This window comes from Gordionus sp. m RMFG-2023, chromosome 1 (assembly GCF_954871325.1).
Source record: "Gordionus sp. m RMFG-2023 chromosome 1, tfGorSpeb1-WG-v2, whole genome shotgun sequence".
Taxonomy (NCBI): domain Eukaryota; kingdom Metazoa; phylum Nematomorpha; class Gordioida; order Chordodea; family Parachordodidae; genus Gordionus; species Gordionus sp. m RMFG-2023.
Genome location: NC_088775.1, coordinates 15,119,610 through 15,135,619, shown reverse-complemented (window position 1 = coordinate 15,135,619; position 16,010 = coordinate 15,119,610). Strand labels below are relative to the sequence as shown.

At 25.4% G+C, this 16,010-nt stretch overlaps 1 protein-coding gene across 2 annotated transcripts; it reads left to right on the top strand.

The window, feature by feature from the left end:
• The first annotated feature begins 1,413 nt into the window (after window positions 1-1,413).
• LOC135922927 (dolichyl-diphosphooligosaccharide--protein glycosyltransferase subunit 1-like) lies at window positions 1,414-15,659 on the top strand. Of its 2 annotated transcripts, none has more exons than XM_065457462.1 (11): window positions 1,414-1,650; window positions 1,693-1,757; window positions 1,799-2,165; window positions 7,218-7,427; window positions 10,238-10,460; window positions 10,831-10,930; window positions 11,111-11,270; window positions 12,366-12,485; window positions 14,058-14,174; window positions 14,450-14,578; window positions 15,347-15,499. In XM_065457462.1, the coding sequence occupies exons 1-11, from the start codon at window positions 1,438-1,440 to the stop codon at window positions 15,356-15,358; spliced, it is 1,716 nt and encodes a 571-aa protein (XP_065313534.1). In that variant the 5' UTR covers window positions 1,414-1,437; the 3' UTR covers window positions 15,359-15,499. The 2 variants fall into 2 exon arrangements, with proteins under 2 accessions (XP_065313534.1, XP_065313533.1); XM_065457461.1 differs by having other exon boundaries at window positions 1,493-1,650; window positions 15,325-15,659.
• The last annotated feature ends 351 nt before the right edge of the window (window positions 15,660-16,010 follow it).

Below are 16,010 nucleotides of genomic sequence, written 5' to 3'. Positions count from 1 at the left end.
ACAAAAATAAATCTTTCACACCATTTAAATTCTGAAATTAATTGGTCTTAAGATACATTTTTATTCCCTGAATAAAATTTAGCTAAATATTTAATTTTTCAATATCAAGATTAGATATATCCTCAGTTCTAATGGAGTTATGAGATAAAGTATTTTTAAATTGGATAAAACTTAATAAATCACAATCCTTTTTTGATTTGAGTCAAAATTAAATCCAAAAGTAAAAATGGCTATTTTTCAATGATTATCAATTGAGTCCTAGTTAATATGGAAACGACGTGTTTATAGGTAAAGTAGAAGATTATTGATCCCAAAATCACATAAATCTCGGGAAATTTCTGGTTGATATTCTCTATGTCTTTTCTAAGTTGTAACATAATAATATTCGCAATCTTCATAACTTCAGCCAAATCCATTTTTTTTAAAAATATTGCATAAAATTGTTGTATAATAAATAATTTATTAATACATTCCACTGAATAAAATCGGCAGTCACTTAAAGATCTGCAAAAGTAGGCCCGGCACGTACCCGGCCCAGCCCAAACGGGCTTCGAGCCGGCCCTAATATTTTTTAAGAAGATTCGGGCCGGGCCGGGTCTGGCTTAGAATTTTTTTAAAATATATCTAAATTTATCAATTTTATGTTGAATTTTTTATGTAAAATAAAAATATGTGATTTTATTTATAGAAAGTAGACGCCATATAACATATATCTTTATTTTGAGTAATTATAAAAATTAATCTATATTTAAATAAATCCGGGCCAGGCAAAACTTTATAAAAAAAATTTTGAGCCGGGCCGGGCTTAAAAAATTAGGCCCGATGCAGATCACTAAGTCACATTCAATCTAATAAAGTATCAGCTTCAGATTAAATATGTGTTTCAGGTGATACTGATATTTCTCCAAGCATAGAAAATAAGCACATATAGATCCAAAAAATGCTGTGAAGACTCTATGACAAGGTTTTATCTTGTCGTGTAGGTTTTTTGAAATTTCATTTTTCCTGTAGCTCACTCAGAAATGATTATATTCAGCAAATTCTGTCTTCGGATATCTGAAAATTTCATACACTTAATAAATTTTCTAATCATAGTTATTAGTAGTGATAAATTAAATAAAATATTTTATTTGATAAAGATTTCTTATATCCATCAGTATTTAGAGTTTACAAAATATAAGAAAATAAACTTTAAATTTTAGTAAGATAAAATATTAAAATACAAGAAAAATATTTAAATTTATTTTAATATTTTACTAATATTTTGAATAGAATATACTATTTTTGAAAATAAATTCTTAGAAATTCTAAATTTATAAAGCCCTTTTATATTTTTCCAACTTGCTATAATAAACTTTTTTAAACAAAAAACATATTTTCCTAGTTGTTGTATATTGTAAATAAGTATACACGTGTGATACAAACCAAAACGTTTTTATGAAATATTTAATTTCTATATTATTTGTCATATTAAATTATGCTCTTGCTGAAGTTACGATCTCAAGTATTGATAGACACATTGATCTATCAGGTAATGTGATTAGAAAGAAGTATGACATCAAAATCGACTGTATGGTAGATAAATGTGAAGAATTTTTATTCCCTCTTAAGCCAGAGGAACAAGATAATGTCGCCTTTACATTCGCCAAAGTAATTATATATATTATATATAAATCCTATTTTACTTTTTAGGCTAAAAGTTTAAATGACAAATCTCATGTATTAACTTTTAAAAAGGAAAAGAAATCATCAGAAAAGTTATTAAATTCATTATTCTACCTAATTTATAATTATTTAGATTTAAAGATTTTACTATGTACCGATTTGATTTGAAGGCCATTAAATTTCCTACCAATCTAGATATTAGTGTTTTTTTATTACCTAAATTTGTCAAACCTCACCCAGCTCAAATTAAACAAAATGAAAAACAATCTTTGCTTTTCAATGATAATTTATATGTATGGTTACCATATAATATTCAATCTCAAACTACAAATATAAAATTTCCTAGCATTACTAAAATTGAAAGCTATACTCAAACAAAAGATTCTTCTCTCACGAAGTTGTCGTACACTGCAGACACATCGATGAATATGAAGAATACTATGAATAAGTATAGATCTTTGACATATGGGCCATTTCCAAACCTTCCTGCTTACTCAAATGTTAGTGATACTTTATTATATTTAACACAAGATTTATAGGCTGCTGATAGGTGCATCCTAGTTGCAATATAAATAATGATGTTGATATATTTTTGTTAACAAATATAATTGAGGATAGATGTGACATATTTGCATAATGATATTGACAATATTATAGCAAATATAAAAACTTATATTTACCAACTTTTTAAGTATACAAATATTAAAAAATGCCCACTTTCAATGTGAGTAATACAAAAAATTATATGCATAATTCTACTTTTAGAATATATATAAAAATGAAATAATATATAACACCTTTTGTAAAAATATTTACTAAAAATTAGGAATTTAGATCTAAATCTTTCTTTGAAAACAATATTCCTTATGATATCAAATCAGTAGCGTCTTTATTTTATCTTAATAATAAATACATATCTAAGTATGTCATAAAATAGGCAGCTGATATTATTCTAATAAAAATATGATTATTCACTTATAATTTACATTTTTACTACTTTTTATTAAATTATTTTCAATTTTTTAGGTGAAACATTTTAAAAATTTCTATATCTTATTTTCTACAAATAAAAATAGATATTTTTTTCAACTGATAATTCTCAGAAAGATTATACAACATCTAGCTCCTTAGAATAAAATAAACCTATTTTTATACATTTGAATTTGAAAAGATGGAATAAAAAAAAATTTATTTCAAAATTTCAGGAAATTTAATAAAGATAAAATGACAAAAGGATATAAAATTACTGAAAATAATTATTAGGGTAGCTATTATATTAACTCTTAAATTATTATATATATTTAAAATATTAATTAATTATTGAATGAATATTATTTTCATATATAAAATTGATAGGATCTTTATTATTTATACTATTGAAATATATCTTCTCAGTTGCATAAGAAAAATTTTATCTTCCAAAAAACTTTTTTTTGTTCTAGCATAACATAAATAATAAATGAGATAAAATCAAATAAACATATTTAATTGAAATTATTTTATTCAATAAAATATTCATTTCATTTACGACTATAATGCTAATAAAAAAATAAATAATGACAATCATTTTATAATTAAAATATTAAATACGAATAAAAATATATTTAATGACAATCATCACAAAACCAATAAATTTTATAAAGTTTTTTATAATATTTTGACATCTGAAGTGGAACCAGAAGAAGATATCACAAATTATGGATGCATCTTCATCTGAAGATAGTTAACATTTCTGACAAATTCAGGACTCATTTAAATCCTGAATCTTCACTCATGCATCATTTGTTAGATATGCTTTAATAATTTCAAAATTCACTTCATCATTTTTTAGACATTGCACATCACTTGTTATGGTAAGAATGTCATCAAAATCAACCATTTCATTATTATATATTTTATTCTGCAGCCTTTTTACAAATTCTAAATATAATTCATCTTGTCTTGTGTTCTTTTGACAATGCTGTAAAGGGTTTAAATAACTTTTTTGACAAAAATAAATGTATAAATATTATTTTTTTTTAAAGGTTACTATGAGTTTTCTAATGATTGCCCAAATTTTTGAGCTGTGTATTACCTAATTTTTTAAAATATTAATATCAGTAACTTGCAGTTATTTTCTCATTGATTATGAAATTTATAAGCTCCATTTAAAAATTACTTATATTTGATGTTTCTGATTAAAATAATAACATAAATTATATTATGATAAATACCGTCTCATATGTCATTAGCAAATTTAGGTATACTTTTAATACCAATATTACATCTATCATTTTAATTGCTTTTTAATTATTAACAAAACAATTTCCAACCTTATGTTGATATGGTTCAATATGGATAAACAAAAAATATATCTAAATGATCTAAAATTTTATTCTGTATATATAATAACAAAAAATAAAATAAATTATGTAAACAATAATTTACAAATATTAAAAATTTAAGGAAATAGGATTATCAATAATATAATATTATAAGTAATCATATCATATAAGATTGCCTTGATTTATCTATTTTTTGATGAACTGATGATAAAATGACATTTTTTATTGGTGAGAGGAAAAAAATGGTTACAGCCCTCCTTTGTGATTTATTTATGCATAAAAAAATTAGTCTAATTTTAAACCTTCTAAGAATTATAGTCAAACCACCATATAATGATTCAGGGCAATTCATCACCTACTCATTTTATAGTGGTAGTCAAATTATATTTCTTTAATGAATAGTTTACCAAGGATCTGAAGTAAAACTAAAAATTTCCTGGTAAACTATAATAAGGAGAAAATATAGAAACTACATGAAATTTTCTTTTAAAAATATTTTACAGGTGTATATTGATTTTTTTTTCATGTTTTATTACACATAATTAACATATTATTTGAACAAATATGATATAATTGAATTTAATATGTTATTTATCGTTGTTTAAAGATGGAAACGATTCCATGCCAAAGTTTGACATAAAATATAGCAATTTGTCATTTCCCAAAAATGTTTTCCTATAAATTGAAGATTTGCTCTTATGAAAACCAGTTTCCTAATCTTATTAATATTTTGATCCCATTTCAGGATTATGAAATATCCTGGATTTTATAATATTTTTGCCCTTTGCTACTTTTATTTGCTATATCCTTTAAAAGTAAATTTAATTCATGAGTTTAAAACATGAAGCGTTTGATAATTGAATATTGATTTCTTACAAGTGTTCATGCTTCATATAACCTGCATTATCAATTATTGGAGGATGTTATTTTTGTGTGTTATTTCTTCAATTACCAATAAATTTTTATTGAGTAAATATCTAAGGCATAAATGGAGGGTTTAAAGATTAACCCTCCATTGCAGTTTGTACTGTCAATACACTAACATTGAGTTTGACATAAAGATGGCTGTTGCAAATTTAAAACTTAGTTTGCCTCTCTTCAAATCATCTATCAATATATTTCATTAAATTGTTTTGTTTGCATTTTATTGTTTTTTTTGGAAATAATTAATTTATTAGCCTAATATATCTTATATACTAAAATAAGAAAATCGCTGAGTTTGTCTATAGGGTAATTCCATGCCAAAGCGACCAGTGATTCGACGACTATCTTGGCATGATAGTTATTTATTTTGTTTAAAATTTTAGAGTGCTAACTCAATCAGATCCAAAGATAAACATCTTCAAAGTCGAAAATCGCATAATGCGTAATTTCATTAAGTATTGTTTTTTTAAAATAATACTTAAGTGAGTTACAAAGTATATACAATTTTATAGCCCTTAAAATTTTACATTGGAAAATATCGAGAGAAAAAATATAAAATTTCAAATGTTTTTTTATTTTCGATAAAAAAATTAACATTGTTAAGAAGGGATTTTTTGTTGATATTCTCTAGTTTATTACCTTTATATTAAATTATTCAACAAAAAATCTCTTAAGTATAACCTATTATATCCTGGGCGATATGTAAGCAGGCAGCCTATACAGATATGATTATTATTATGAAATATATTGTAAAATAAAAATATTTAAAATTTTATATGCAAACTATTATAAAAAAAATCTTATCTTTCTAATTCTAATGTGTGTTTATTATTAGAATTTTCTGATGCCATAGTTTGTAAGTATATCCTGTAGCTGTTGTGGATCTATTATCTTTATTATTTGATGTCAATTGCGGGGTAAAGGAAGGATGCGGTTGTCCATTGGGATGTATAAAAGAAATAAATATCTCCTTAGTAATTTCAATTTTTTAGTACTGCGGCTAACCACCAAAAATCGTCATAAACATATGTTTAGAAAAAAAGACCGATCCATACCATAGTCCTAAATAAATGCCGACAATTATTTATGACGATTTTTGGTGGTTAGCTACCTTCTTTTACTCTACAATTGAAAATTGGAGATGGTTGCCCATTAATCAATTACATTGTTGTGCAGATTTAATGGAAAACATTTTCATATTTTTTAATTCGATTGTAAATAAAATTACTTAACATGTAAAAATTGATATGAAAAATTCTTTGGAACTTAAATAATTTTATTTGAAAATAAATTTAAAAAATATGAAAATGTTTTGCATCAAATCTGCACAACACTGTATAAACAATAGTAGAGCCCATAACAGCGACAGGACATCAAAATATTGCTTTAGAAAATTTTATTAATAATTATAAAAAGGAATACGCTAAAAACTAGAGTTTTTATAATAGTTTGTATTTTAAATTATGTTTATTTTACACTATAGCGTCCTAATAATAATCATATCTGTATGGGTTACTTGCATATTACCCCAGAACATCATATTGGTTATATTCATCGGATTTTTTTATTTTTACACCAATACAATTTATATTAATATATTTTTATTTATAAAATGAATAAAAATAAAATTAAAAAAACAAAAATGGTTATCGAGATTATTTATTAAATAGTTTAATATAAAGGTTTAACAACTCCCAAAAAAATCCTTCTCAACAATGTTAATTTTGTATTTTTACCGGAAATAAGAAAATACTTGAAATTTTTAAATTTTTTTCGATATTTTTCAATGTAAAATTTTAAGGTCTAAAATGATATATAGTTTGTAACTTCTATCTTAAGTATTTTTTAAAAAAACAAGATTCGGTTTTCGATTTTGAAGACTTTTATCTTTGGATCTGGTTGAGTTAGCGCTCTAAAATTTTGATTTTACTAAAATATACAACATAGATAACTATCATGACAAGTTTCGTTCATTTTAGAGATGGTCGTCCAAAAATTAATTAATGGAAATTTAAACTTTTTCATGTTCGTCAAAAGAAATAATGAATACACGTTTAAAATCCCTTTAAAATAAGAAAGAAGGCTGTTCACCATTTTTAAAAAAAATAAACTACAACACTCCAAAAAAAATGTATTTACTATCGGTGGATAGCTATTTTGACCCAAACCTTATCCGATAAAAATGTTAATCCTACCGGGGATCGAACAAAAAGAAAAAATTATTATAATAATGCCTGGATAGCTACCCACTTACTTACCCCTTTTTATTTATTATTTTAATTTAAATACTATAAATAAATATAGCATGAATTAACGGTCCATTACGAACACGACGTCCCTATACCCATCATAACCAATCTAGACCGGGAGATCGAAATTTCTCATTGGGGACTCATTTCCGTGAAAGAGCTCATAGATATAGAAAATCAGGGGGCTACTCTTATACCGCCATTTTCTCGTTTCAAATTTCAACAGCCAGGTGGGGAGGCCGGAATTGCTTTGACTAATTATCAAGTTTATTACGCGTATATTTTTCACAGTCTCCCACATGGCATAGTTCCCCTTTTTATTCTGAATCTAGGAAAATTATTCCAACGAAAAAAATCCCCGTTTATTAAGATATTAAAAATTAATAAAATAGGAGAAAAAATTCCCTATAAATATATCCACGAAATAAAAATCCTAAATAAAATGTTTAGAAATTTTAAGAAAATTAATTCCGGGGAATTATTATCTAAGAATTATTATTGGGGTTTTTTCGGGGAATTATTTTCCGCTTACCTTTTTATCTATTGTCTAGGGGTGTGCCGATACCATTTGAAGAAACCGATCCGAATTAAATTGATATTGACCGATCTACCAATCCAATATCATATCTGATTGATTTTTAATATATAAAAGTAGATAATAAACAAAATGGGCTAAATGAAGATACAATCCAGGAGAATGTTTATTAATTCATTATTTAAAAAAATTAATCAATAAACAAGCTTCGTTATTAAACTATTTATCTATTCTTTGTTATATTTTTATTTTTTATACATATTTTACTTTTCTTTAATTTTTTAAAATATTATCACTTAAATTATATCAGAGACCTGCAGAGGTACCATTTGCAAGACCCCGCCTGGATATTTTTTTAAAAAATTTTTGGCCAGTTTAGCCTAAGGCTATTTTTAGAAAAAATTTTCTGCCTCGGATATTTTAAAAATATATTATTTTTATGGCTTATAATGGCGATTTAAAATATTCGGTTTTAAAATACACGGCGGGTATATTTAAAAAAAATAAAAATACGACCCGGGCCGGGTCTGCAACTCTCTGAATTATATATTTGAATTTTTTTTAAAATTAAGACTCCATATTTCAAAGTAATCCGTGAATATAACGCGAATCTGGATAATTTATAACTATATTTATAATTTCTTTAAATGTTACATCATGAAGTTTATGCGCTTACTATAAATGCATCGATAGTTATAATATGTATAATTAAGTTAAGATTTATGCTTTATCCAAGAGCTATCTTATTTACTTTTATTTTTTTAATAAGTTATATTCTAAATTCGGATTATAGTATATCATGCATTAATATATAACAACTCAAGTTAAAATTAGTAATTAAGTTTTGAAAAATATAAATTTAGAATCAAATTGTTGTTAAACTATTGCTACGAAAGATTTGGTTGTAGGTGTTCCAACATAATATGACTAGTTTTGTCCTATTAGGACTCATCAGATTATTGAACTGGTATTCAACCAGGTACAATTATCATAGTCGCCTATGCTTACCACTGTGTAACCTCTCGATCATTTTTAGTTATATGATAGGAAATTTAAATTGTACATACTTTAATTAATTATTTTATTTAACTATAATTCGCATAAAAATATTACATATTAAAAGATAGCTCACGAGTTAAACAATCAAATTAACGTTATTATATATATAGCCTTAATTTTCTTATGATTACCAACTTAATTTTTTTTTGCAAAACTATGATTGTAAGTATTCTATTTTTAAAATTATTTCATTAATATATATTTTTAAATTTATATTATCTTTATAATTTTTTTTTTAAAAAAAATCTACAAAGATATATGTAATATTATATATAACAAATATAATAGAAAAAGTTAATATGACAACTATAATATTAATAACAAAATTAAATTCAAATATAAATTTTAATCAAAAAATAATCATATGGAATATTAGAAAGAATGGGGGAATTCTTTTGTGTATAATTCTAATCATCTTGGTCTATTGAGTTAAAAAAACAAACGTAATTTTCCTTTGGGATAGCTATTGCTTATTTTGTCTCAAATAAAAGCCTTCATGACCGAATTTTTCTTGATTTGACTATCTACGTCATTTGAAGAATTTCGGCATATATTGGGGTCGAACATTGGTATGAAAATGTAACAAGATTAGTCCGCAAAATATTCAGCAATTTTTAAATTTTGGGCCCTGATAAATTGTGTCCTTGTTGATGTTAAATAGGGAATTCTTGCCTATGCACGAGGAATTCCATATTCGAAATTTATCTTGTGTCCAACAATTTTAATTACTTCAGGACGTCTACTGTCAAAAAATATATTAGAAGGTTCTAATGTAGTGAGAAAATCTGGAGAAATATTATTTAATTGCGTTTAGCATGTCGAGTTACAGTGTAAAGGATGCGATGCCAAGCAGTCAGCATCACCTTGGCATTTGCTGCATTATGTGGTTAATAAAAAGAAATATTAAGTCTGTTACATATAGTGTAGCTGAGCTCTTAATCATCAATTCCAATTAAGATATAAATGGGAATCCAGGTCATGTCTACTTTAAAATTTGCGAAATATTGAAAATTAGATGGCAAACGGTAATAATATTCCGCTTTTTTACAAGATATACTAGAATTCTTTTCTCAATGAATACCTCCATCTGTGGAATGCTAAAAAGTTTATTTTTCTTGAAAAGATGGTGATTTTTTTTATTTGAGAAAAGAACCTGTTCCACTTTTTAGTAATAAGATAGTTCAAGATTCTATGATATGGAGTTTTCGTGAGCATATATGACATATCTTTTGAATTTAGAGAATGAATAACGGAAATATTTATATTTTATAATAAAAGTGGACAAAATTATTGACGAAAGGATTAGGTATTTAGGTCTTTATGCCTCTGTTCGTTCCTGAAAATAAAATACAAGATTCGTTTAGCCTTTTCCAGTTGACAAATTTCTTTTCCTCTTTCATAGAGTGCTGCGCCCAACCATTTCTAATTATTTTAAATTAAGCCTTAATTGATGTATTCCTTTTTCCTCACCCGCTTTCCAGACCATACTTCCTACCCATGCTCGGGACGTGTATTATAAGGATCAGATAGGCAACATTTCGACTTCCAACGTTATCTATCACCAGCACAGTGACGAGTTGGGCGGTTCGGATACGGGTCCCGTTGAGGTCATCATTAAACCCAGGTTCCCACTTTTCGGAGGCTGGAAGACCAACTATATACTCGGGTACAACCTACCTACCTATCCTTACCTGTCCCATAGAGGTTAGTATTTTTGTATGTTTTACATGTGCGCTTGCAATAGTGGGTATTATGTCGAATTAATATGTTTTATGCACATGGCCATGAATTAGAACTTAAACCGATTTTTCGAATACGAATCAATTTAATTCTAGTATTGCTTTAAAATGGAATTGATGTTTAAAACTTATAACGTTTTTTTCTTGATATCATTTTATTCGCGTTGGAATGGAATCAAATATCACATTCGTCATATTCTTAAAGTATATTCAAATTTTATGAGCTTTAATTAAGTGATGAGTAGATTATTCACTCTTTTAAATCCTGTTTTGGCATAACTCTCTTCTATCTAAATCCAATAATTTTTTATTTATCTACTTTTAAAAAATCGTAGGCGCGGATTACGAGTTAAAAATGAGATTCGTCGATCATATATACCATGATCAAGTTATCGAAAAGGCTGTGGTCAAAGTGATCTTTCCGGAAGGTGCTAGGTAAATTTTTTTATCATTCCCCTTCCCCCAATAATTATTACATATATTTTCTATGCCAATATTCGCCCCATTTTAACTCGCTTTATTTTTTAATTCACTAGGAGCATTTTAATTTATGTGAATTTATGAAATTAGTATTACACCTTAATAATAGTAAAAAAAATTCTAAAAATTTATAAGCATTGTCAAGGTCGACACTCCCTACTCAGTTAATAGACGCGATTCGTCCGACTCTAAAATGCCTGTAAAAAGGCATTACACTTATTTGGACACTATTGGTAGACCCGTCCTTGAATTGTCTAAGGAAAATCTGATCGACGAACATATCCAAGATTTTATAGTATATAACTAGATATTAAAATTTCCTCTGGGAAATAAAGACTCGCATGGGCCGAAAATTTAAGGTCACCGTCCTTGGCCTATGGACATATTGGGATCGAAATCCTACTCGGTCCACTATCAATTGGTCCCGGGCTACGTTAAAAAAAATGTATATCAGACAAAGAATCTACCCAACTTCATATATTAATCTTCTATTCGTAATTTATTTTTTATTTTAAGCATTTTTAACGATATAAATAATATTCAATTTAAATCAAACATTTTTATTTTTTTTAATATAGTATACCTAGTATATTTACATTAATATATATAATCTTTATAAATAATTGTTCATTTTAGTTTTTAAAAAAAGGTAAAATCTAATGATTCACCAAAAAATCCTGATTTACCTTTGGCCTTCTAAATCGAGCAGTTTAACAACATTCGCTGAATGTGACTCGTTAGATATTTTTAAATTCTTTGTGTAAATAATAATATCAAATTTTAGCTACCTCTATTTTTTAACGATTTTTTTAAATGAAAAATTGGATCAGCCTAAACAATTTAAAATCCACCCTTGCTAGGATGAATCTAAAGAAAACTAGAAGATATATGGAATTCTGTTTTATGGGAATAATGCATGATAAACATGGGGGGTATAACCAAATTTAAAAATCAAATGGTCAATTATTTATGAAGATGGATTTAATTTATTAAGCGCCTTTATATCATTTTACCATTTTTTTAATATAATTAATAAAATTTAATATTCTTTATTATATATATATATTATTTTTATCAAAATCCAAAAAATAAAAAATTGCATATAGACGATATTATAGGAAGTTGGGTATTATCTATAATTATCCAAACCCAATCTTCAAAATATATACTAGAGTATTATTATTTTTTTGGAATTTCAATCCGAATTACAGCATATTGGATTTAAAAATTATTTATTAGTATTACCTACTTATATTGATATAACTTTTTTTGTAAGTTAATAATTGTTAAAATTATCGATTAGCAATACTAGCCAGAATTTTAGCAAATTAAAATGTAATTTCATAGTGTATGAGATTATTTAATTATTATTATATTATTTATCATATAGGTTCATTACAAGTTCGAAAAGGTCTACATGCTCCAAGAACCTCTATTACTTATATCAGTCTATTTTCTGCTCTTTTGTGCCGTTATCATTTATGTGCGCCTAGATTTTTCAATCACAAAAGTAAATTATATTTATTATTAAATCCATCAAAGAAACCTGCATTTTTCCTTTTCATCATATTTATTAATGTATATATATTTTTGATGGGATTGCATTTGAAAACTAGTGTACCGTGGAATCTTATTTTAAGTAATGAATCATTTTTTTTATTTTTCTGAAATATAAATAAGAACCATAATATTCGATGGTGATTTTATTTTATGGTAGTACTAAGAATAAGAATATAATGATGTTTCAACTATAATTATAATAACGATAAAATACATTTTAAAATAAAATAATATTTCTTAAAAATATAAGTCAAAATCGAAATGTTATCAATATTATTGATTTTTTATATAAGTAAAATTTTTTCCCTTGTTATTATGAAAGTAAATTGTATGTTTTTATATATAACAAAATATCGCCCTCAGAACAGTAAAAATATAAACATTTTAAATATAAATTGAACATATATCACAACACTCCCCTTTATTTTTGTTTTAAAAATTATTACCTTTTTTTAAATTAAACTTTTGCATTTGAGTATTAATAACACCCGCCAACATTCCAATTGTTATGGAACAATTAATTTTTTTAGATATATATGCAACTGCCGAGGAAAATATGACTGTCATGACAATAAATTTAATTTTTCAACAAAATTTTGTAGTGGACTTTTTTTGTCAAAATAAGAAATTTCAATCAAAATTGGGATCTTTAATTAAAATGAAAATTTAAATTCATTTTTTAATAAAATTCATTATTTTACGCTAGTTTTTAATTTCCTTTTTTTGTAAAAAAAAAATCATAAATATGTTTTTTAAATATAAAATATAGGTATATTAAACAATTTTTATGCGCATTTTATTGAATAAAATACATTACACTAATTTTAATTAAGTTAAACTTAAAAATACTAAAAATTTAAAATTTTGTTGTTCCGATTAATCAATATAGCAATAAAGAAATTTTCAATTCATTTGTATAAATGCACATGTTTCAAATTAGAAATGCCCAAATATTTTTTTAAAAAAATTAAAGTTGATTATCTAAATAATAAAAAATGATTGTCAAATTATTATGCTCAGATGCACAAGATTAGGTTTAAAAGTAAAAAAAATTTTTTTCAAGAATATAAGATTTCATGATATACTACTAAGTATAAAATAGTATAACTTTTTAAAAAAAATATTTATTATAAACTGAGATTCCATGTTATACTAATGCCCAAGCCCATCCGCAGCTCGATGGCATATTTTTTTTAGATCTAGGCCTGACCTGTTTTAGCCTATTGCCCGATTTTTTTTTTAAAATCTTACAAAGGAAGAAATTTCAAACTTCAAAATATGGTACTAATAAATATTTCCCACCCCCTATTTATTTTAAAAAACTTTTCATATATTTTAGAGGAAAATGTGAACATTAAAAATTTTTCAGGCCATAAGCCAATCTGTTTTATTGATCTTATCTCGGACAAACCATCCAGGACTCTAATGCACATATAATATACCATAAAAAAATTAATTACTTCCCGATCTTATATAGTACATTATAGTATATGAAGTGATAAACTATAATAAATTTTTTTAGGACGAAATGAGTGAAACAAAATTAAGAGTTTCTGGTCAATTGGATAAAATAAAGTATCTGCAGCACGAAAGAAACACCCTATACGATTCTTACACCGAATGCATCGGCAAATTTAAGGTTATAATCTTTAAAATAAACTTGTATATTTAAGCGTTATGTTTCAGAGTTCACGTAATAAATATTAAACTATTTCGTTCATGGTTAGCCTATAAGCCATTATTATCCTATATAATTGTTTGCATGCCTCATACGAAAATTTTAGAGTTTAAAAAAAATTGATTAGCAATTACTTTTAAATGCTAAAAATATCCAAGATAACTATCAACGGGGAGAGGGAGGGAAATATGCGTAATTGCGTAGTGGTATATTATATTTTTATATTTATTTAATAGATTGACAAAGATTTAACGAATTTTACTGGCAACAAAAAAAAGATTGAAAGTGAGTTGAAAAAAATTCACCAAAAAATAAACGATTTGCAAAGCAGTCTTAAAGGTGACTCGAACGATATGGCGGATAAGGTTTTCGGCGTTAATTATTGTTAAATAATTTTTTTTCAAAATTGATTAATTAAAAGATATTCACTGATGTCAGTTGTTTTTAGCCGAGTGGGCTTGATATAATCATGCTCGATACCAAATATTAAGATTTCTTTTCTAATTTAATAGGGTTAATATTTATTTTAGGGCAGAGTTTGAAATACATTTCATGGAGAAAACTCAAACAGGGTTTTTTATCAAATTTTACCTGAAATTTCAAATATTTTGTTATTTTTATGCATAAAAAAAATCCGAAAATTTTAATTTAAAAATATCTTCAATTTTATAATCTTTTGCTTAAAATTTTGGGCAAAAAAATCTTTGGATTTCTTTCAAACTCTGTTTTTCGGACATTGGCTGCTGGTATTTTTTATTTTTTGACAAGTCTATCAGTACTGATTGATAGCTTGAGAATCAATTTGATAGTAATTTTTGGTAACGGTGGCAGGGAAATCTCATTTAACTTTATCAACCCGAATATTGAAAAAAGAAACATCCAATTTTATACAAGATAAGGTCTTTAAAAATATTTTTGCATATTAATTTCTTTTGTGGATAACCTTTTATTAATCTTCCATGTTTATATTTGATTATATATATATATATATAAATAAAACCATTTGAATTTGTAGTTGGTAAGTAATTTGACTGTGCAGTGTGTTTATTTTACTAGCTATCAAGAATGGATATTTATAACACTTTTAACCGTAATTTACCCATTAACGCAGATCAATGAATTACAAAAACTAGATAAGACGCTGAAGGAAGTCATGACAGTGTGGGTTTCCAATGCAGAAAAAGCGGTATCGGGTAAAATGACCAGGCAGATTTATAGCGATTCTGAAAAAAATAATAGCGTTAAAAAGGACGAAATAATAGATAAGATGGATTCTATTGTTGATAATTGATTAGATATTTTTAAAAAAATTAAATTTTTTATGTATATATTATTTTTTTATATATAAAATTTACTATATTTGTTGTGTTGGATGGATTCATTATAAAATTTCAATTTTTATTATAATTTGAAAATGATTTTAGTATTGTTTTATTGGGTAAATAAAATTTTTTCTAGTGATTATTTCTTATGCAAATGTAATTAGGACATGCAAATGAAAAGAATAAAATGATGTATATCTGATTTAAAATTAAAATGCGTATAAGGAAAAACATGTTAATAGTATTTTTCTATTTTATTTCTAAGGCTGCATCCAAAACATCAAAAAATTTAATTCGAAAAGTTTCAAAACTTAAAAACATAAAATAATCCTTTTTAATATAAAATTAAAAACTTTGCCAATCTTTTTAAAATAATTTTGAACACCTCCTAAATAAATTAAACTAAAAATTTGTATTAGGCTTTTATGAGTTATGATGAAATTATTTATATTTTTTTTAGATTCTTCGTTCAAAA

Bases quoted from the DNA above. Each gene is read 5' to 3' on its own strand.
- LOC135922927 (XM_065457461.1), top strand. From the start codon at position 1,573: ATGGTAGATAAATGTGAAGAATTTTTATTCCCTCTTAAGCCAGAGGAA. The intron at 11,271-12,365 runs GTATATAACTAG...TTTATCATATAG, and splicing joins AACATATCCAAGATTTTATA to GTTCATTACAAGTTCGAAAA. The intron at 12,486-14,057 runs GTAAATTATATT...AAATTTTTTTAG, and splicing joins TAGATTTTTCAATCACAAAA to GACGAAATGAGTGAAACAAA.